General features: G+C 37.8%; 1 protein-coding gene across 1 annotated transcript in view; it reads left to right on the top strand.

Annotated features, from left to right (window-relative positions):
- Positions 1 to 3,976: 3,976 nt before the first annotated feature.
- CENPF (centromere protein F) overlaps positions 3,977 to 22,335 on the top strand; it is a 35,313-nt gene continuing 16,954 nt past the window's right edge. The window contains exons 1-11 of the mRNA XM_071426166.1: positions 3,977 to 4,106; positions 4,583 to 4,785; positions 6,137 to 6,333; positions 7,651 to 7,766; positions 8,778 to 8,869; positions 11,216 to 11,483; positions 12,979 to 13,181; positions 15,902 to 16,027; positions 17,654 to 17,782; positions 19,339 to 19,461; positions 22,069 to 22,204. Of these exons, the coding sequence (XP_071282267.1) occupies positions 4,624 to 4,785; positions 6,137 to 6,333; positions 7,651 to 7,766; positions 8,778 to 8,869; positions 11,216 to 11,483; positions 12,979 to 13,181; positions 15,902 to 16,027; positions 17,654 to 17,782; positions 19,339 to 19,461; positions 22,069 to 22,204 (1,552 nt within the window). The 5' untranslated portion in view covers positions 3,977 to 4,106; positions 4,583 to 4,623. The remainder of the gene's footprint in view (positions 4,107 to 4,582; positions 4,786 to 6,136; positions 6,334 to 7,650; positions 7,767 to 8,777; positions 8,870 to 11,215; positions 11,484 to 12,978; positions 13,182 to 15,901; positions 16,028 to 17,653; positions 17,783 to 19,338; positions 19,462 to 22,068; positions 22,205 to 22,335) is intronic.

Genomic DNA, 22,335 nt, shown 5'->3' with positions numbered 1-22,335 from the left:
AATTGAAAGCAGGCACTGTAGGTCAGTTTTATCCCTGTAAAACACACTGGTTATTAAACCCAAGAATTCATTTATTGTGTAAAGGTTTCTTACTATCATTTGTGACAGATAGGTGTTACAGATTAGAGCACAGGGACTTAGGGTCTTGTTACATGATGTTTTAACTCATTTGATCTGGTGTCCCCACAGCCCTCTTCACTCTCTCCTGCATATCCCTGCTCCACCTGCTGAGCTGGAACAGGCATTTACCTTACCACACAATGCAGCAGTTTGCAGCCCAATGAATATGTGTACATGTGATGCTATCAGAAAGGTCTTTGCTTAACATAATATCCCTTACCTGTTTACCCTTCTCACCTGGCAGTTCAGATCAGCACCAAAGTTGTCACAAAGGAGCAGTGACAAGGTGGGGGACAGAAGGGAGGTTGGCTGTGTGGCAACATTGCCTGGAGGTGTTTTAAACTTCCAGGAGCCACAGCTGTGGGTCGCAATCCAGCACCTGCATGTGATCCACTGTGTCACCTTAGACAAGCCAGGTAACCTCAGCCACCTTCTCAGCACTAGGAAACCTCCCCACTGGGGTTTAGTAGGATGTACTGGCCAGTGTGATCCCAAACAACAGAGCAACTGTAGGTATTTGATCCACTAATACATTCATCCAATTGACCCTAGCACAGGTGTAGGCATTAGTGCTTCAGTAACAGTTTCAATTGGTACATAAAAATACTGTAATACTCACTAGAGAAACACCCCCATCTCCATTGGGAACAGAGTTACAATTTGTGATATGCTGTGGTCCCTGATTTTTGTTAATAAACTGTGAAAAAAGATTGTGCAGATCACTTCAACTTTTTTTTAAGAGCAAAAGGCAGTTGAGAAATCAAAGGTGTAAGGTTCTCTATGCATCCCAATGGCATCCACCTTAACATTCATTCAACACCTAACAAGCTATGCGTTCTGTGAAAAACCATGTGAAGAATAGGGAATCTAAGGGTGTACAAACAATCAAACATTGTGTTTTACAACAGTAGCTCACTGGTTCTGTTAGTGCAGACTTAACTGTGCAGCTGCAGTACTGACACCTAAACTGCCACCATCTTCCCAGTTATTTTCCTGCATTGGCAGAGATGGGGAATTTTATTCTCCAGAGGCAAGAGGCATCACTTAGTACAGGCTGGGGTTTGGGTGAGGCAGAGGAAAATGATCCATCTTCTCTTTCACACCCAGGCTGGCAGAGTGTCTGCCTTTGGTGCCTCCCCAGGGAAGCTGGGAAGGTGGAAGCCCATCAGACACAGAATACCCAGCCCATTTATCTCTCTCTGTGTGAATGGGATTGCTCCAACTCCTCAAATGCTCTTTGATGTGCATGTATATTTATATATACACTTACATGAATCTGGCCTTTCCTGATGGATTCTGAGTCCAGTGAGGGAGAATATGGAGGAGAAGCTCCATCTGGTTTCTGCTTCTTGTTGTATTCAAGAATGGAGAGATTTTCTCATCAGAACTTCTTTTCCTTTCTTTCCCTTCTGGTTTTGTTCTGTCACATGCTCTGACATAAGCTGTAGCAATACAAATTTAACCTTTAGTGGTTTTTGTATTCTACTTACTGTTCCCCCCCCCTTACTAGAAATTGCAGTAAGGAATTCAGGTGAGAAAACATAAATGGTGATGTTTGGCATTTGGCAAAAAACTGAATGGAATTTCAAGGACAGAGAAAAGCTATTTCACAAGACTTGAGGTAGACTTTGCTCAAAATCATGGGGAACTCTAACACAGGGGATTTTGAGAGCCTCTTAGACTTTAAGAATTCTAGTCAGTAGAGAATAATGAGAATTACAAGTGTTTGATGAACTTATGGTTACCATTAACATCCTTTATAACTTGTTATTATTTTTTCAGAGTAGGTGAATAAGAATAAGAATATTATCTTATTCTTGTATTTCATAATTCAATCTTACATTTACTAATATTTTTATTCTTGTATTTACTGCTGGTAATTAATGTGTTGACACTTACAAAGGTATTGTGCAGAATAAGTTGATGTGCCAAAAGAAAAAACAAGTTTCTGTACTCTTTACGAGTCTTTTAATCTTTCATGATAATTAGTTAATTCCTGCAATAGTTACATAAAGGTTTTCAAATATGAAAGAATTAATTTGCAAATCATTAACCCAGTATAAACCTGACCATTCTTAGAAATCAACTTCAGAAAAAGTGTTTTCTCATATTTAAGTTGACAACAGTGGTCAGGTTCCCTTCCTTTAGCCTCAGTTATCCAGATATTAATCAGATGCATCTTAAAAGCTCTGCACACAGCAGCTGATTTTTCATTTTTCATGCCTTGTAAGAATGCTGGAGGCTGTCTCTACTCATTCGTTGCCTTCTGACAAATATGCCACCAGTTATGGAAGTTGAAGCTGTTTCACTGAAGCTTTCCCTGAGGGATTAATCATGAACTAATGCTAGAGGTCCATGTCCATCAGTAATCCCACTGTAATATCATCTGTAGAAAATGAAAGCTCTTCAACTTCTACAATTGATTAAGTAGCATTTTTTACTGTCCCATGGGAAACACTTACTGTAAGTAGCATATAATGAGTATTTTATTCTTACAGAACATTTGCCCCTTGTCCACCATGCAGAGGATCCCCTTCAGCTCAGACTGATTCTCAGCTTTCATTAATTATTTGGCAGTATTTATTTCATTAATTATTTGGCAGTGTGTGAAGGTTTTCCACTCTTCTAAAGTAGTTCCTGCTCCACTGCTGTTCTGTGCTGCTCCCCCAGAAACACCTGCATAAAGTTCACCATGGAAATTTCTAGCCTGTCTGGTTGTTTTGGGGTTTTTTAATCATTCTTTGTGAAGAGGTATTTATGATGGATCAGTTCCATCACTGCAATGGCTTGTTTTGTTCAGGAGACAGTTGGGAGATTTTTTAACAATGTGCTGGTGGGTTTGTTGTGCTGTGTTTATTTATAATCAGAGCTCTCACCAGCTGACCGGTGAGCTGTTTAACTTCTCGGAAGATTTGTTTAACTTGATTTCCTAAATATGGTTAAAAGAACAGTGCTTGAGTAAATATTCTCAGAACGATTATGAGAGGCAGAACATTTAAATAGGTAAAATGACAATCAGATCATAGAATCCCAAGTCACGGATTCCGATGGAAAGGAACATTGTGCTTCAAATCCAAAACTCCCCTCAGAGAGGCGGTCCAGGGGGTAGGGGGGGGAATACTTGGGGGTTTGAAAAACCAGTCACAGGTACCCAGGGAACTTCACAGGAACCTTAGAATCCTTCTGCCTTCACTATTGCCATATCCATTCTATGCTCTGTGTTAGACCATATGTACAAACTATTTGGAGCTTTTTGATTGAGTTTGTATTTCTGGGCAGGAAACGGTGTAATATTGGGCTATATTGCCTCCCTCACCTCAAAAAAAGAAAAAAAAAAAAAAAAAAGAAACTGAAGAAGAAACGAACCCCAAGTCCTGGGAGCAGAACTGAATGCGAAAGCACTTCAGGATATTGCCATTGATCTTTCCCAATAAACGGGTGACGACCGGGACAGCCTGTTGTGGTCCCTTTTCTCAAAACTCAGCTTCTCTTTGGGGTCGGAAAAGTGGGTTTAGATAAAGATGTGACACCACCGTTTGACCCCACAACCGCCGCTTCCATCCCCATCCCTTTTACGCTCATCCCACCCTCATTCCCTTCCCGCCCCGCCGCTCGCCCCGCCCAGCTGAGGGCACCGCCCCGCCCGCCTGAGGGCAACGGCCTCGGGGCCGCCGCGCGCCTGCGCTGCCGCCTCCAATGGAGTTTGAACGCTTCCGAACCAGCCACTCAGGAGGGCGGGCGGCGCCGCGCTGCGCTCCCATTGGCGGCGGGTCTGCGGCCTCGTGGCGAGCGGCGTGGTGAGCGGACCAATCAGCGCGCGGGGCCGCGGCATGGCGGGGGCGGGCGCAAACGGTTGCGGGGCGGTGGCGCCGGGTTTGAGTCGCGGCGGGAGCGCGGCCGCTCTGGGGGCTGCGGGTACCGGGGCTGTGGTGGCAGCTGTCGCTGGGCTCGAGTCGCTGTCGCCGGGCTCCGGTCGGCGCTTAACAGTGAGTGAGCGGTGGGGCGCGGGGCTGACGGTGGCGGGCAGCCGCCCTGACTGTGAGGGCTCGCTCCGCCTGTCGTTGGTCTCTAGTTATAGGTACTCTGAGATACCCCGAGCTCAGCCGCGTTGCTTTGAAAGTAAATAAAGAAGCGTTGCTGGAGCTTCCTACGGAACCGTGTGTTTTGGCGAGGAGACGCCACCTGAGGCAGAGCTGTCAAATGCAGGTGTAAGAGTATAAACCTTGTTTATGCAAGGAAATTCGTTATAGCGAGGTTTTATGATCTGCTCTTAACTGCCTACAAGTGTGTCAAAGTAGGACCTAATGGTTTAAGGTGCTGCTTGGTGTTTGCATCAGGAAGCCTGTAAGGTTGTGGAATGCTGTATTCTAATCTCTGCTGAGCTTAAAAGATGCAATTTCTTTAAAAGGGACTCTTACTTCACCTCTTGGCAGGTGTCATTGTAGTTGTCTTTGTGTTTCAGGCGTAATACTCCATTCTATGTGAAACAAGGATCTGGCCAGTATGAGCTGGGCTGTGGAGGAATGGAAAGAGGGCCTGTCCCCCAGAGTCCTGCAGAAGATCCATGAGCTGGAAAGTCAAGTGGATAAGTTTAAAAAAGAACGTCAGCAAAGGCAATACCAGCTAGAAACTTTGGAGGCAGCCTTGCAGAAACAGAAGCAGAAGGTAACCCAAAATGTCATCCTTCTTGCCAAACACTGTTATAACAGTTTACTTTCTGGTAGTTGTTAGGGAATGGATTAGTGTTTTGCTTCTTCTCCCTGACTGAAAGGAAAGGTAGCACAGAATTACAAACTGTTTATATTCATCTTACTTAATACTTACCATATTCTTCTGCTGTTTAGTTCTTTTTGGTTGGTAACATAATTCCTGCTTCCAATCTTTTTGGCATGATTGTCCATTTCTAGTTATTTATGTCTACTTTGAGGTTTTTCTACAGCTCTTTATAATTAGGAAAATAAACATTTTATTGCTATACTCGTTAAAATCCATTATAAGGACTGGGCCTATTTTATATACCAGAGCTGCACAGTTGGCAGCCTCTTCCTATTTCACCTTGCCTACAGATACCTATACTCTTAGTTTATGTTATTCGTTAGTTTTTTTCCTTGAAGATACTGGGGGTTTAGGATTTGGTGTTCCTTCTAGTTTTTAGGGCTGTAATTTTACACCTCATCGAACTCTACCCTGTCAGCCCTGTAACCGTGGGACTAAAGAACTGATTGGTCAGGGTCCTGCAAAGTTTCAGGTCAGCAGTGACCCATTTGGTTCAATTTTGTTTTGTGTTCTTTGACTACAGCTCAGAGACAATTTACAAAGGTTGCTTGTTATTCCCTTTAGATTGCTGCAACTTTCTAGAAAATCTTTAGCCTAGTAGTTTTCTTTGAGTTTTTTCTCATGAGTTTCCAGGAAATTGTTTCAACCATTCCAAGGAACTGCTGTGGTCCCCAAACAAAAAAAAAGGGTGCTTTAAAACTCTCAGAAGCAGCAGGTAATACAATTGTCAGTCAAAAGAACAGCACTGTGCCATGATGCCCCTTGGATGTTCCTCCAGGGAGGAGAAGGACATCTTTCCTGCCAGACTCTATCTTCAAAGCTGTGACCTTTAATAATTATTGTGCACACTTTGTGGAGTGAGCCAAGGTCTTGTGGCTGCTAAAGATAGGCTGGAAACTGAAGTGAGATGATCAGTGAAGAATGTGGACTAATGATGATTATTAGTATTTAGGGATTGATGAATTTTTTGAAGAGCTCATATCTCATCAATAAATAGCAATGTTAATGTCACTGAGTTGAATTTTGGGAAATGTGGGTTTTGTTCACACACAGGAATATTTAAACAATGTGTACATTTGAGGTTTTTAGAGCTGTCAGGATTTTGAAGTGTTAGGAAGCAAATAACAGCATTGTGCTGAACCCTCCTCAAATATCTGAGCTTTGTGTTCCTAAAATAATAAATGCACCAAATTATAGAGAGGAGTTGATAATTTCAAAAATGTCTCTGTGTTCCAACTAGGTCGAAAGTGAAAAAAATGAATCTGCAATACTCAAAAGAGAAAACCAGAGCTTGATGGAATTGTGTGATAATCTTGAGAAAGCAAAGCAGAAAATTTCACATGATCTTCAAGTAAAAGAATCTCAGGTCAACATTCAGTCAGGTCAGCTGAATTCCTGCAAGAAGGATATTGAAAGGCTAGAACAAGAACTGAAAAGGTGAGGACTTGCTGTATGTCTCTAACATATTTACAATGGTTATTTCATAATTTTTTTCCTCATGCCTCATACATGTCCTAATAAAAGCAAATAAAGAGGAGGCTGTGTTGCTCTTTCAATTTTTCTTTTTTTTCTTTTTTCTCTTTGATTTTTGTGAAAACTGAAGAGAGTTGAGGTATTTGACGGCTGTGACAAATAATGCAACATAATTTATGGCATGTAGAAATACCAACTTTGTGTAAGGAGTTGCTGAGATCCATCAGTGAAGAATCTAATGAGATTCAACAGGGTTGATAGAACCCCACTAATGTTCTCTGTATCTGCTGTAAAATGTTGGGACAAAGAGACTGTGAGCTGAGGATACATGTTCCATTTATCTGTTCCCAAAATTAAGTCTAGTTTGCTGAGTTCCCCCTTCCCATTATATTATTTTACGTAACTGTTCATTACAAAATATCAGTTAGTGCATGGAACTGATACATGGCCTCATTCTTGGCCATTGTCTGTAATTTTGTATTTGGCTGCCTTTTGTTTGGTACGTGATCATTTGCCACTTCATCCCAACTGATGGTCCTCTGGAAGAGGAGTTCTTGGCATTGAGCTGTAGAAGAGAGGGAAAATAAAAAGGCAAATGTGGAGTCACTGATGCAGTGGGCTACAGCCTGGGGCTATCGTCATCCTGTGCTCACTGAGCAGGACAAAAGTTACTGTATGGCCTCTGAACTAGTTTTATGGTTTCATTGGATGCCTTGGTATCTTCAAGCTCCCAAAATTCCCTCAAATGGCTTGTCTGCTGTGGTGTTTTGGGTAGTGATGTAAATGGAATACATGAAAAATACACTGTTGACTGGAGAGTATTCCCTTGCATTTTGATGAAGTATGCATAGTTGTCTGAAAGTGTGCAGTATCAGAACATAACTGAAAGTTGTGTTTCCTGCCATAAAGATGCTCACTGAAGAGTAAGATTTGATATTCTCAGTGCTTACAGTTATTTGGGTGTGTTTAGCTGAACTACAATTTCATATAGTAAGACCTCAAGGAGTTCTAACAGATTTTCTTCTACTTGGGGTTTGATTTTGTTTTTTAGCTATGACTCCTGAGTAATTGATTAACTATGTTGAAACTCTAAATAAAATATGTCATTTATATTTTTGTGTTGCACCACCTTAAAATTTTCAGTGGATGTGTCTTGACTTGATCTTTAAACTAAGTCCTTAGACTCATATAGTTTGTTAGTGTATGTCAGGCTGCTAAAAATAGCTAATTAACATTTTAGTTTCTATTATTAACTTCTGCTGCTGCTTCTTTCCTAAACAGATGCAAATGTGAGCTTGAGAGAAGTCAGCAGACATTGACTGCAGGAGATGTATCATTCAGTGGCACTCCACAGAAAAGTTTTACTGCTCCTTTAACACCAGTTCAAAGTAATAATGGTAAATGATCCTTTTCTTCTTCCAGCACAGATGGTTGACTGTCAGTTTTCTTGGAAGGTTGAGTATTTTAAACATTACACTTGTACTGAGTTTCCTAGCCCCTCTTATGTAAGTTATTATGAAAGCATCTACTTTGTAGCACCCTAGGTTTCAATTTCAAAATTATTAGTACAGATTGGACACATCACAAACATTACATTTTTTCAATGCTGGATGGACATGGAATAGTAATAAAATATCCTTCAGTAGGCTGCAGCAATCTTTTGTATGTCTGTTCCTGGTGTCAGCTCTTCCCTTCATGTTGTGGGGAACAAATTTCTCCCTCTACCACAGGTATTTTAACTAAAATGCAGTCAGTAGTTAAATGTGTTATTTATTTGGAGAGGATTTTTTTGCACAGACTGTTATTGTGTATGATAATCTACACAATTAATGCTCTATATCCATTTCAAAGCATCACTTCTATCTTCAAATTAGGGACATCAAAAATATTTAAATGAACTGGAAAAACGACAGGAAGTTTCCTTAAGTGGAGAATTCTGTGGTCAGACACCCTTATGCTCTTTATGCTGAAAAACTTTGATGTGTTCAATATATTATATGTGTTACTTACTTCCTTGAGTGCTATGAACAATTGTTCTGTGAGTTTGGCATCTCAGTCTTACTCCAGTGGGAAATCTGAGATAATCTCTTGCTCTTGTTCCTTTTACTTTCTTTATGCATGTCTGTAAAGGGGTGCAGTTAGTGGCAATGTCAAGCATTCCACTAAGCATGGCACGCCTGGAAGAGGGAAAATATTAAAATGATTAAAAGATTAAAGTTTACCTAACTTTATTTAAAATTGTATTTCTGGGGAGATATTTTCTTTTGAAAGCTGGAGTCTTAAATTCATTAAGATAATTGCATCCTTGAATATTTCAAGTCAGAAGGGACCCATAGGGGTAAGTAAACCTGGCTGAATTGGGTGAAAAGCTGGTTGGACTAAGGCAGATATTCATCATGTCTTTGTAGACGCTAAGTTTGAAGAACTAGAAGAAAAATACAGGAAAAAAGTACAAGAAAATAAAGAGCTAGAGTTACAACTGAGAACCATCCAGCTTAAGGTAAGTATCTCTTAGGAATTGTTTGTGGGATATCTAAGAAAGTAACCACTGAGTGAACTTGGAAAATGAAATAGAAAACTAGTGCAAAATATTATACATCACATAAAATATAATTTCAAAAGAAAAAGAGAATTAATCTGTGTGTACTGCCATTCAGAAGTAATCTTGGAGAATTTGGAAAAGCCGTCCTCTTTGAATAGCAAAGGAAAGGAGGACATTAAAAATGAGAACACATCCTTCACAAACTGGAAGTCTCCTGCAAGCAAGGACAAGATAAAACAGTGTCAGTTATGCCAAGTTATATACTATATGATAATAAAATAGCCTTGAAAAATATTGTGAGTAATAATTCACACCTAGAAAATAGAAACCCATAAGTCTTTCAAACATATATGAAGGAGGAACGGTGTTGGCTAATCTCTGAGAACAAGATGAATATGATATGAAAGCCCTCAAGGAAAAAAGCCATTGCAGAAAATGTGAAATAATTTTATCTTTGGTACTTACTATGTAAAGGTTTAAACTTTTTGATATCAGAGCCTTTTTTTGAATCTATGGCACGGCCTCAAATTGGAAATCAGAAGTAGTCTTAAATTTGATTGATAAAATGAATAGTAATTTTTAAAAAAATCACTAGATACAGACAATATTTTCCCATTAATTGGTAGGGCACTGCAGTGTGGGACTGCTTAATCACTGTGATGTGCAATGTTGCCTTATTCTCCTCTTGACATTGGAAGGGAACGAGGATGATGACATTAGAGAAAAACACTTCCAATGGTGCTTCTTGGAAATACAGTTTAGTCAGGCCAACATTTTGTCCTGAGCAAATTGTTAGAAACATGACTCGATATGTTTATTGAAGCATGTGTAGGCGTATGAAGAAAAGGTCAACATTTGCAGATAAAGGCAAATAATGCCTCATATTTCAGACCTTTTGGGGGTTTTCTTTTAAGAACAAATCAGAAAATGCGTAAGTCAAGTGCAACTCAGTGTAATGTTGTTGGATATACAGTGATGAAAGGGAAAAAATTGGATAAAGGGAGTTCTTGCAAATTTAAAGGAAAAGATTGAGTGCAGAGTGGCAAAAAATGGTCCATTTTTACTGGAGAATGGTCAACAGAGGAGCCTGAAAAGGCTTAGTAAAGAGACCTGTGCTATTCAGCATATTGATTAGTGTTCTGAAAAAGAATTGAATAATAGAGTTGAAGACCACACAGTATTTTGTAAGACTTGCAATAATTAAGGTGGTGAGTAAAATTCATCTTAATAAACAATAGTGAAATAATACATCACAGGATGTATTATTCCTAAAACACAGGAAAACATAATTTGAAAAAGGTATACCTGATATGTTCAGACTTCTAGTCTATGATTCCAGAAAGCATTTGTTTGTCATTGTGGCTAGTTCTGGATTCAAACTTCTGTCTCAGAAACTGTAAATTTAAATGGCATGTAGGGGAAATGATTACTGCATGCAGGATTAGTTTTCTTTTCCTCTTCATTAACAAGCTATTTTACAGGATTGCACACAGCATTCTGGACAATGTAATATAGATTTTTGGTCTTGGCACAGCTGTTCCTAGATAACAGCATATTCTCTGGTTTGACTGAGAAGTCACACTGGGTATTACATGGTTTAGGGATTTAGTTTAAGAAAAAGTAATTCAAATGAGCTGCATTTCAAAATCGTGTTAAAAAAGCAATAGGGGCTTTACTGTTTGTGGTTTGGTTTGTTTGGGGTTTTTTCACTTAAGGAGGAAAAAAGTCTCATTTTTTGTTCAGTTTAATTTTTCTATGGGGAAATATTAAAAGCTTGTACCTGGCAGATTTTATTATAGCAATTTTGGAGTACTCTTTTTAGAAGTTTAAATAATTAAATGTGTTTTAAATTTACCTATGGTTCTCCAGTAGAACTAAATGTTGGTCAGATATGTTAATCTAGACTTCATTTTTTTTTTTTTTTTTTTGCAGCTTACTTGTCTTCATTTGCCTGCAAAAATGTAGGCTTTGATTTTAAAACATGTTTGAGTTTAAAAACTCCTCTTTAAAAACACAAAAATTTATGTATGTTACTTATACAGATACACAGGTCAAAATTCTTTTTTCGATATCCTGGTTTGTATTTATAAGTAGCAGCTATGCTTGGAATCTTGGGCTGAAGTTATTTAATTTACGTAGCATAAAAAATAATGATGTGTATCAGGGCTTTGCAGTGGTGGGTGCTGCAATGTTATAACTATGTGGAATGATGATGACCTATTAGCTATTAATGTTAAATTAGCTATTTTGTTTTATGTTGGATAAGGAAATGTGTAAAGGTACCTCTTCTTTTTTTGGACACAGAAAATAAACCAGCCTCATCCTCCAAGCTCTTTGAGTCACAGAGAGATTGCTCGGCATCAGGCTTCCTCATCTGTGTTTTCATGGCAACAAGAAAAGACACCTTCTAGAAATCCAGAAACACCTGCAAGGGGAAGTTCTGCAGTATCCTCCTTTCCTTGGGATAAAGAAACAAATTCAAGTATTCTATCAGAGAAGAACGAGTTTGACAACAGCTTTGCTGAGAACTCAAATTCCTCCCTCATGATCCAGCTAAGAGCACAGAACCAAGGTATCTGATGCATTTCTTTAAGACCCAGAGGCAGCCTCCTGTATAGTTTCATGAAAGCTGGTGTGCAGATAAAAGCAGGCTATTGAAATTAGTGCTTTAGCAAGGAAAAGAGAAAGATACTTGCTGTTGGCTTTGGCAGCTGGCCCTGTTGGCTGCTGGTGTATTTTCAGTGATCAGCCATACACAGAGATTACCTACAAGCTGTGGTATCTTTTGCACAAGGGGTATAGGAATTAGAATGGAGCAGTTTGTATTTTTGGGCTGAGTAGGGGACATCTTCTAAAAGGAAAACTGCCTCTTTCCATTAATTCCATTGCTCCTGAAACAATCTTCTTAAAACACCTAAAAAAACTCTTCAGGATTTCATTGCATCTCACTGTTAAATTTAATTATATTTTTTCCTTATTGTTCTATACTATTGATACTTTTGACTGAGCAATAATGTCTTAAAACTTTGATTGAACATGCTTAGTGCATAACTGAGTTGGTCCGTGATGGATGCCACTGGAAGCACAACATGAAGTACAATCCAAACCCAAGATATGGTCTTATATTGCCCATAGTGACATGAAGAAATAATCATTCCTGATACCTGATAGTTTTAAGAAAGGAAGTAGCTGGTTTGTTGTGGATTTGTTGCACGTTCACTTGAACCTGCTATTCGTACCCTTTGGACAGCTTTTCCACTGTTTTACGAGTCCTCAAGCTCTCCAAACTCTTCATTCAAATACCTCGCATACAGCTTCAATTTTGGTGGCTTTTTCAGCTTGGAAGCCATACAAATTCAGAATCAGGAAGACAGGACTTCTTTTAACAAAAAACCCACAAAGCCAGATAATATTAATTCTGGATAATACTTCCTGTAGCTGACTTATATTTTCTTCTGTGAATTGTGTTTCTACTGTGTTGTGTTTTTGGAAGATAAACTCTTATTGATGTATTCTGTGAGAATATTAGTTTGTCTAGTTTTATATGTATGCATTTTGAGACAGGAAAAAGATTAAAATACAAAATGGGACATTTACAGTTCCCAAGAAGTTGAAAAGTCTTTTGGAAGCACAGTTATGCTAAGGAAAAGCTTGTAGTGGATATAGTTATTAAAAAAAATGTAATTGTTATTTCAAGTGACATGTTTCTGCATGTTTAAAAACAGTAACAAAACAAACAAACAAAAAAAAAAAGCCAGCAGGAGGAACAAATTGTCTTTGCCTTTGCAGCACTTGTTCCTGAGTTTTCATGTTTGTGCTCTTTCTCATAAGGTAGGAATTACTGATTTACAGTCAACTGTCTTTCAGTCTTGATAGTTTTTGTTATTGATGTCTTAGTAGGAGACAGTTAAAACTTGTCTTAACTTGCTGAAAATTGTACAGGCTGTTTGCCTCTGCCAGGAAATTGGGTTGTTATCAAACATTTTAAATAGGAAATGGAAGCGTGTTGGAAGAGGTACCTTCCGAAGCATAAAGTATCCTTAATCTTTACTGTTTTTTAAATTCAGAACTAAATTCCATTATTAAAGACCTGGAACAGCAATTGCAAGCTCAAGAAAAACTGAAGAGGTCCTATATGAATAAACATCAAGAGACTGAACTGGAGCTGGATAAATTGAAGTTGGAATTAACTGAGAAGGATAAAATTCTGAACAAAACCAGAGATAAACTGACTCAAACGAGTACACAACTTGATCAAGCTACCACTCAGGTAAAATGTTGTCTCACACATCTTTTGGCTGTCCTTACAATTCATTGTCAGTATTCCTATGTGTCAGTTTGCAGCCATTAAGTAAGAACCAAGGTTCTCAGGCTAAGTTTCTTGAGAGTTTACGGAGGATCAAGTTTTGAGAAGTATATGCTAGTTTGATATGTATTATATGTAAAAAACATTAATGTGTAAGCTGTTGCCCATTTTCTGGAAGGTTCTTACACCACCTGAAGAAATAATTTTTATACTCTGGTAAGAGTGACTCAAATTCTGAAAAATATATCCTGATCAAGTTGCATAGAGCAACAATGACATCTGGTGGCAAGTTTTGACCTGAAAAAGACTGTCGCATCTTTGGCTGAAAATCAGAATTTGCCGCTTATACTGCAGGATGTTGTGGGGGTATAGTCCTTGTATTGTAAATTGCTTGTTTTAAATAATGTCTATGTAAAAATGCAATGCAAGATTGAGAACATATGCAATTTCTAAATGGGATTTCACAGCCTAATCCTAGGGAGTTTGAATTCATAGTAAAAATCAAGAGAGTAGTACACTTGATTAGTCAAGAATTTACAGAGTGTATGTAAGTAAATACACGTAAAAATCTGAAATGGTTCAGATTTTTGCTAGTAATCATGTGCAAAAGGAGAATGCCAGTGCTTAAAGTAATTCAAACTGCAGAAGGTAACAAGTAAGTGTTTTCCTTGATTAATCAAGTTGCATTACTTTCCTAAAGTCCCTTTTCCCAACACTTAAATTTGAAATTAGTGCACAGATGACATAATTCCTTGAATCTTCATATTTTCATCTATCTTTTAATTTTTTTTCTCTACTAGTGATTCATTTACAGTATAGGGAAAAAGATGTTTGTGTGTGTCTTCTCTGTGTAGAATAATTACCTGTGTTTGTCAGCAAGTTTCTGCATGCTACTTAAGTATATTGGTGAGCTAACGTTTCCCACAACTCCTGTATTGGCCCTTAAAAAACAAACCTTTGCATGTAAACCTTGATCAGTCTGCCTTCTCAGAGAGACAGCAACATTTGCCTGTTGATAATTCTGTGAGGAGCTAGTTTAAGGGAAGTCTTGGCTGGGTAAGGGAAAATCAAACACCTGACATAATCCCTTGACATCATAAAGTCACTGTCATCAAGTGAGTTTGCGGGAAGACATAGCTGGACCCAGTCTGACCGCTCAATTTCTCTGAAAAGGGCTTAATTTTAATTTATTTGATTCCAAAAATGACTTGATTTAACTTCCTAAAGATTAGGGTACTATGTATTTAATTTTCCCTTGTTAAATTTATATGGGTTTAAGAGAGTGGAATTGTTTTACTAAAGAATCAAAGGGGATTAAAAGCAGCCCAAGGGAAGAGGCAAGGTTGTGCATCTAGAAACATGCCTGGGGAAGGACAAGGAGAAGTGGGACTTGCCACCATTGGCATTGATGTGCAGCCCATCCTTTAGGTGCAGTGCATCTTTTCCCAGAAGGTTCCTTTGGTCCTGCCATCTGAAGGTGACTGCTTTCTGTTCTGTTTCTTCTTTCTTGCACTGGAATTGGATCTCTGCCTGCCCAGTCTGGACTTTGAAGAGAGAACTCTATTGAGATTTTAGATTTTAGTTTGTGCCTTGTAGCCTGGGTTTAATCCTGGCAACCTCCCTTGTACACTTCTGTCACTGGTACTATTCCCAGACCTCAAGCCCAGCACCTCTGTGTTTTCAAGTATTTTCACTCCTTGGGAGATCTGCAGCCTTTCTGCAATCACCTTTCCATGTGATCTTACAGAAGTTCACAGTCCCTGCAGTCTCTGCCTGATACCTGACATCCCAATGCAACTACCTGCTTCTTATTTTTTTATTTCTACCGTTTCATTAACTCAGTAAACAGCTCTTGTTGCTGAAGAAAGAGAGTTCCATTCACCCTTTGCCATTTTTTTCTTACTCTCTGGGGAAAATAAAGTACGTGTTTTGCATTAAGAGATTTGGTCTGGAATAAAATTTACTTTTTGTTCAGGAAGTTAGGTGAACAATGCTTCACTCTCTTGGGTGACATAATATTGACATAATCAACTGAGTTAAATAACAAGTTAATGTGGAGGTGAACCTAGACATAGCTTGCTGTTTTGTTTTTTTTTTTTAGTTTAAATTATAAAAAATACTGTTATTATAAATGAAGATATTTTCTTCTTTTTTTTCTGTCCAAATCAATTTGCTGAATCACTCCGAAATTCTGTTCAATATCCATTTATTTTCAGCCTGAACATGTAGTTGCTTAGCAGTTAGCAGTCATTCTTTAGTTGGTAGTAACCTGAGGTACTGAAAATGCAATCTATCAAAAAATCTATTTCTCAAAATCATTGATTTTCTTATTATCTAAATATATATAAAGATATGTTCTCCTATATATCATCTAAAGATGTATTTATTATTGTGTGTGTACACTCATGTATACACATACACACTTAATACATATATATTAAAGTATATATATATTCTTTCTATACATACACACACATTTTCTCACTAACATAAGGAAGAATGAATGAGTTTTGTGCTTTGGATTGCTAAGAATTTATATGGTACCAGCTGGAGTTACTGTGAATATATGAATGATAGAACAATTGTAGCTGACAGCAGTGAACTTTTTGTGTGAGAGCTTATATATTTAAATGAAACATCACTTGCACCTTTAACACTTAGGATTGATAAGTAAATTATTGTAGGTCCAAATGTTGGAGCAAAAGGTGAAGCGATTATCAGAAGAGTTGAATTGCCAGAGACAAAATGCTGAGAGCGCTCGTCAGTCTTTGGAACAGAAAATAAAGGCCAAGGAAAAAGAATTCCAACAGGTAAGACAAGGAGAACTTTTTAACTTTGACTTCTTAAGGAGATGAAGTCACTTGGCTTATGTTGTATATCTGATTTTCTGTTAGTTGCAATCACATTTGATAGGTACCATTTGCAAAGGTAATTGAAAAAATGGAAAACAAATATAGCAATAATGGGGATAGTATTCACTGGAAAATAGAGAACATGTTTGAGAGATAGAATGAGATGCAAATCCATGAGAAACTAGGCTCCATTTTTCATAAAATTATGTATATGTGAGCTCAAACTTAGTAAACAACTAAATTATTTCTTTGGAATTTGAGTTAATTTTGCATGCATTTCACACAGAAGAAAATAATTTCTTTAGGATTCTATCTCTTATTCTAATTTTGGTTCATGCTCATAAGATGTTAATATAGTCAATTAACAGAAGTGTCTTTCATTTCCTTCATGCCAGCTCTTGCAGAGACAAGTATAGCACTATGCCTGGAATTTTTCTGTAATGAAGTTATATTTAGTATTAACAGCATTAATACTGATTTGGATTAGGACTAAACTCTTTGTGTTTTTCTTTTTAAGCTTAATAAAGTAATCAGTGTTAGGAAATCCAAGACACAGATTCAGAAGTGATAGTGATATTTCAGATGGGCATTTTAAGTTGGCTTTAGGGATTGAATATAAGGGCATTGCCCTGAGGAAGACTGCTTGTTGTGTCAAATGTTTAACATGAAACCTTTTCTCTAAGGTATGTCCAGACAGATGAAGTAATTGGCAGAGAAGTGCTTGTGGGGTAGCCAATAAACAGGGCTGCTACCAGCACTCTTGAGTGAAAAAGTGATTTTGCAAAGTCCATTAGTCAAGATGCTACCTCAGGATCTCAAATTGATACTGAACCTAGTCGAGAAGTAGTAAATTGGGAAAATCGATCTTTGCATTTGAATAGTTGTAGCATCATTGTAATAATCAAAAGATGGGTTGAAGCCTATAAACCTGCTGTCCAGGTTTTTCCTTTTTTTAGTTAGCTAAATAAAGGCCTTCATAAGATTAATATGTTAGCCCACATACTGCCATTCTAAATTGTTCAGCAAGGCCATTAATTGAGAAGAACCTTTTTTCTGCAATGGTTAAAACCTGTGAGCTGTTACAGGTTCTTAAAATGTTTGTTTAATGTTCATTTATTTATAATATAAGTCTGTCAAGTCCTATTTAAAGGCTCTGTTTTGCATCTTCTTGCAACAAAATTTGTGCAATATTCCTAACTTATAGTATGGTAAGTAATAGCAGAGATGAACTTGTCTACTTGTACTGTAATGTAATTCTAACGTGAAATTTACCTTTAATATGAAATTTTTTAACACTATTACTTTCATAACTTTTGGATTCAATTTTTTCCCTTTCTGTGGCAGGAATGTTACAGTAATTAAGTTCTTAAGCAGATGACATAACTTGGATTAATGTCATTCTTGCCTGTGTGGCATTTGCCTCATGAATTAAAGCTGTGTTTAAACTGTTTGTTGTGTAAGACAAGTGTCCCTGAGCAGGGAGTACCTGCTGATAAAAATCATTTGTTATTTCTGCAGTAACCAAAATAGAGACTTATTGTGGTCATGTGTTTATTTCTTTGTTTCTCTGCCACTGTTTTCTAGGAACTGTCTTGTCAGCAGCGTGCCTTGCAAACACTGGATCAGCAGTGCAACCAGATAAGAAGCAAACTGAATCAGGAGCTACAGCAAGCCAAAAATGACTTCAATGTTCTACAGGCAGAATTTGACAAAGTAGGCTTTTTTTAGCATTAAAATCCACTACTAGAGTGGCATTTAGTTGTCTCAACAGCACTGCCTTACTTATACATAAAGCAAAAAAATAATTAATGTGGCATCTTGATGTTTTTACAGTATGTACTGGATGTTCTGTATTTATAATTCCTTACCAAAATACTCTGTATTTAAATGTGAACTATAGGCTTTTAAAAGTTTGTGGCTAGTCCACTTCTCACAGGGAAGAAGATGTAAATGCAGGCAGCACAGGTAAAATAAATCTGAGAAAGGAGCAGCTAAGGCTGATCACTAGAAACTTTATGTAAAAAAAGAAAACCCAAACAAAAAAAACCATCACGCAGAGGTGTCGTGTGATGAGAGAGCTACAGACCAACAGGTCATTGCCCTTTGGAAAAACAGTCCCATTTTCATATACCCTAGCCATGCACTCCTCATGTGATCCTGGGGAGACCTGATAGAGGAGATGAAAAAGCAAAGAAAATATTACATTTAAATTAGCATATGTGTATACAGAACCAAGTGTTTGCTCTCAGTTTAACTCCCTGAACTGGTTCTCCACAAAAGCAGTTGAGTGTCGTGGCTTGTGTAAGGAAGATGATCAGTATGAAGGAGCTCTTCCACAGCTTTGGCAGCAGCTACCTATTAAAATACTTCAGTTGTCACAAACTCCTAATTTTCAGTAGTTTAAAAAGCAGCAGAGGCCTCAGGAGTGGGTGATCAGAAAAGAGGAACGTTTAAAAGCCTCCAATACCCTTTGAGAGCATTTCTCAAGCAGCAGAGCTAACTGATTTTCTAAAAAGGGCCACATGTTCTTGAAAGATGTATTGAGAAGCCCTGTTTGCAGGCATCCTAAACTGAAACATCATTTCTAAAACTGCCAACAGATTTCTGGCAGGCTTGTTTTATTTTAGAAATATAGCTGTGGGGCTACATTCAGTCAAAAGTTTTTACTGGAGGCTTCTTTATTATATGCATATTCTTTTGTATATGCTTGCTGAAAATTTGATTAAATTGAGAGGATAATAAGTGCCTTTTACTTCCTTCTCAAAGAAAGATAATTTACTTGATGACCTAGGAATAGATCTTTTTTTTTTGACCCACTAGTGTCATTTCCTTCTTTTAATCTGGAGTGTTTTAGAACTCTTTTCAAAGAGTTAAAACCTGTTCACTTTTAAAAAAAATCTGTGTCAACGGAGCAGTAATTGCAGTTATGATCTAACTTTGATTCCCATAGCTTAGCAAAAAGCCAATTGTATTTCAATCTCATTTCTATCCTACAGATATCATTGTGGTGATGTAGCTGCAAGTTGGATGAATTAATCTTGTTTCAGACAGTCTATAAATGTATCTATTTTAGAGACATCCCATCTTTTTGGTCAGAAGCAAAGGAATGGAAAGGCAATAAGCAACTTTTCGCTAAACACCAGCAAAGCAACCCTTGGGTTCAGGGTGGGATAAAATAATGTAGTTTCATTTTGTAGCAAAATGTTGAGTTCAAGAATTGGAGTTTAAAAAAAGAAGTCATTCTTGTGATTACAATGTTGGTTTTCCAGGTAATGACAGCAAAACAACGCTTGGAACACAACACTGGTGATCTCACCCAGAAGCTGTGCAGAGCAGAGCAGAGTCTATCAGCAGCCCAGGCTAAGGAAGCTGACCTGACAAGAAGCTTTCAGGTGAGCAATGCTGAGGAGTATTTGGCAGAATTAGTACCATACATCAGCAATTTGTAAACACTTAATACTCTGGAGCATGTGCTCACAATTGTGTTTTTCCCCATAAGCAATCTTTAAACACTTTTGTTGACTATCTTTAATAACTCATCCTAGTTGTAACAAAAAATGAGGCCTTCCCTAACATCATGGAAATCAGTGGAGTTTCTGCAGTAGGTGTGTGGTTAGGATTCATGCTGTAATGCTGATGATATGGTTCTAGTTCATGTTGAACTTTTTAAAACAATAAATTGTGTTTCAAGAGATTCTTCCTTTTGGTTCTGAAATAAAAGTCAAATAGTAAATGCGTGTTTGATTTTGAAAGTAAATTCTAGAATCATTGACTGCTGCTTTGGTTGATACTGTTAAACACAGTGACTTTGTACAAATACTATTTCCTCTTTTAAAAAAAATGCTTCTCTCTTAGAATAAGCCAGTCCAATAAATATGCAATGCTGGAAAAACTTTCTCCCAAATGAAGGTAAATTCAGAGAAGTTTCTGTATGCTTCATACATGCAGAAACCTTTTCACTTTAAAGTCTCCTCTGTCTTCTCAATTATATTGTTTTGGTTTGGTGGCAACTGGAACATCTACACTTGAAATTGATCCAGTTTTGCCACTAGAGACCTCTCAATGCAAATTTTATCCTTTATTTGGAGAATCAGCAGTAAGTAGGAAAACCAGCTGGATACCTATATAATCTGTGTCGCAGTTTGGTTTTGTTAAGCACTCTCAGTTTGCTTGTTACCAGTTGTCATCAGCAGATATAAAATAACCTGGCATAGTCTCTGCCAAAAAATTACCTTCAAAATTCTCTGCAAAAGTCTAAAGTAAAATAGTGGGTTTTGTTCAGATTGTCACAAACATTTGTAGGGGTTTAGTGTAGTGTGAAAATTTAGGTATGTTCTTGCTGGTAGACTGCGATTTCTGAGAACATTCCCAGCTATTGGAATGTGACTATTGCTGGAACAGCACTTTGCATGGTTTTGGCCCAGCTGAGTGGTTCTCTTTCATATGTTGACTTGTTGAGCAAGTCCAGAGGAGGCCACCAAGGGGATGATCAGAGGAATGGAGCACTTCTCCTACAAGGAAAGGCTGAGAGAATTGGGAATGTTCACTCTGGAGAAGAAAAAGCTTTGGGGTGGCCTAATTGTGGTTTTCCAGTCCCTAAAGGGAGCCTATAAAAAAGATGGAGAGAGACTATTTACAAGGGCATGTAGTGACAGGACAAGGGGAAATGATTTCAAACTGACAGAGGGTAAGTTTGTATTAGACACTAGGAAAAAATTCTGTACCTAGTCTAGCAAGGGAGGTCCCTGCCCATGGCAGGGAGGTTGGAACTAGATGACCTTTAAGATCCCTTCCAACCCAATGTATAATTCTATGGATATTGGGAATGTTTGCACCAAATTGAAATAATTGGACCTTTCAGCCGTTTTAATTCCTTAAACTTGTTTTTCTTTCCATAGACCACCCTAGGTTTTGTAATGAATGGCTTAGTTTAATTCATGTACTTGCATTGCAGCTTTGAATGCAAGGGATTTAGATGCTTGGACTTTTTGGAAAATTTATTAAGATTGCTAGAAAGCTTATTCATTAAATTTATATCTGACTGGATTTTTTTATTTAAAGTGTGGGTAGGGAAGGCTCTGAGTAGAAGGGAAGACAACTGTTAGTGACAGTGACAGTTTTAATCATGTTCTGAGGGTAATTTATTTATGTTGTTGCAAAAACAACCCTGCCACGCCAGCAAGCTTTTAATTTTTCCATTCAGACCTTTCCATTTCTTGAGCTTGGCTTTTGTGAATCCTATGCCCATCTGCTAGTAGTAAATGGATGAATAATTGACAGTCTGTTTCCATTTGGACCATGCCAGTTCTGTGGCATCTGTTGTCCAGAGCGCCAGAGTTTGGAGAACAAAATTGAGTCTCTTTGAAAGAGCTTGAATTTGGTTTCCTGGGTGTGATGTAGTTACACAGTGTTTTTTGGTGGTGGTCATAGTCTATTCTGTTTGCTTGTTTGGAATTTTTAAAAATCAATTTATTTGAAAGAAAGTGCTGTTAATTGCAAAACAACCATCTGAAAGTGTAAGCACTTCTAAATATAAATTGACCAATGTTGCCACATTGTTGATGTTCAGTGGAAAGAGAATTTTTCTCTACATGAGATGGCAGGGGAAATCTGATCTACACATTTCATGTTAATTTTGATGCCATTGCAGGGGTTTGTTTACTGAGCTCCTTTGAGAAAGTAGCCTGACTTAATCAGCTGAGATTTTGTAGAATCTGTCCTGTCCCATCTCCTTCTGTGAAGTCATGTGGAGCTGTTTGTTCTATGCTAAGAGGGAGCACTCTGACTGCATCAACTGGCAGCATCTCTCTGATGCTGTCAATTCACTAAGAATAAAAAATTCAGCTTATGTTTCCAAGCAGTGCTTAGGAACCCGGGCATGGATTCCCAAAGTCTTAACAGGATCTAATGGAATATCTTTAGTTTGATTTAAATGAACTGAGTCCATTGACCTCCTTATCAATTTACATGAAATATGGCCTTATTTGGTTTTGGTTTAGGAAGTGAAGCAGGAGAAAAATCTTCTCAATTGTCAACTTGAAAAGAAATCACGAGAGATCCACCAGCTTGAGGAAGAACTAAATATGATCAAGCAATCTCTAAAGCAAAGCCAAAATTTTGCAGAAGAGATGAAAAGTGAGTTATGACATTAAATTTACAGAACTGTTTCTGGATGTTTCCTGCAATGCTGTAAGTTTCATTGTGAATTAAGTAAAAAGTTTCTACTGTGGGACATGATTAGTGTTTTTTAAGAACATTGAGTTTGT

This window comes from Agelaius tricolor, unplaced genomic scaffold, assembly GCF_023055355.1.
Source record: "Agelaius tricolor isolate 1412-34295 unplaced genomic scaffold, bAgeTri1.0.p SCAF_1, whole genome shotgun sequence".
NCBI classification, from domain to species: Eukaryota; Metazoa; Chordata; class Aves; order Passeriformes; family Icteridae; genus Agelaius; species Agelaius tricolor.
This window is presented reverse-complemented; position numbering and strand designations above follow the sequence as displayed.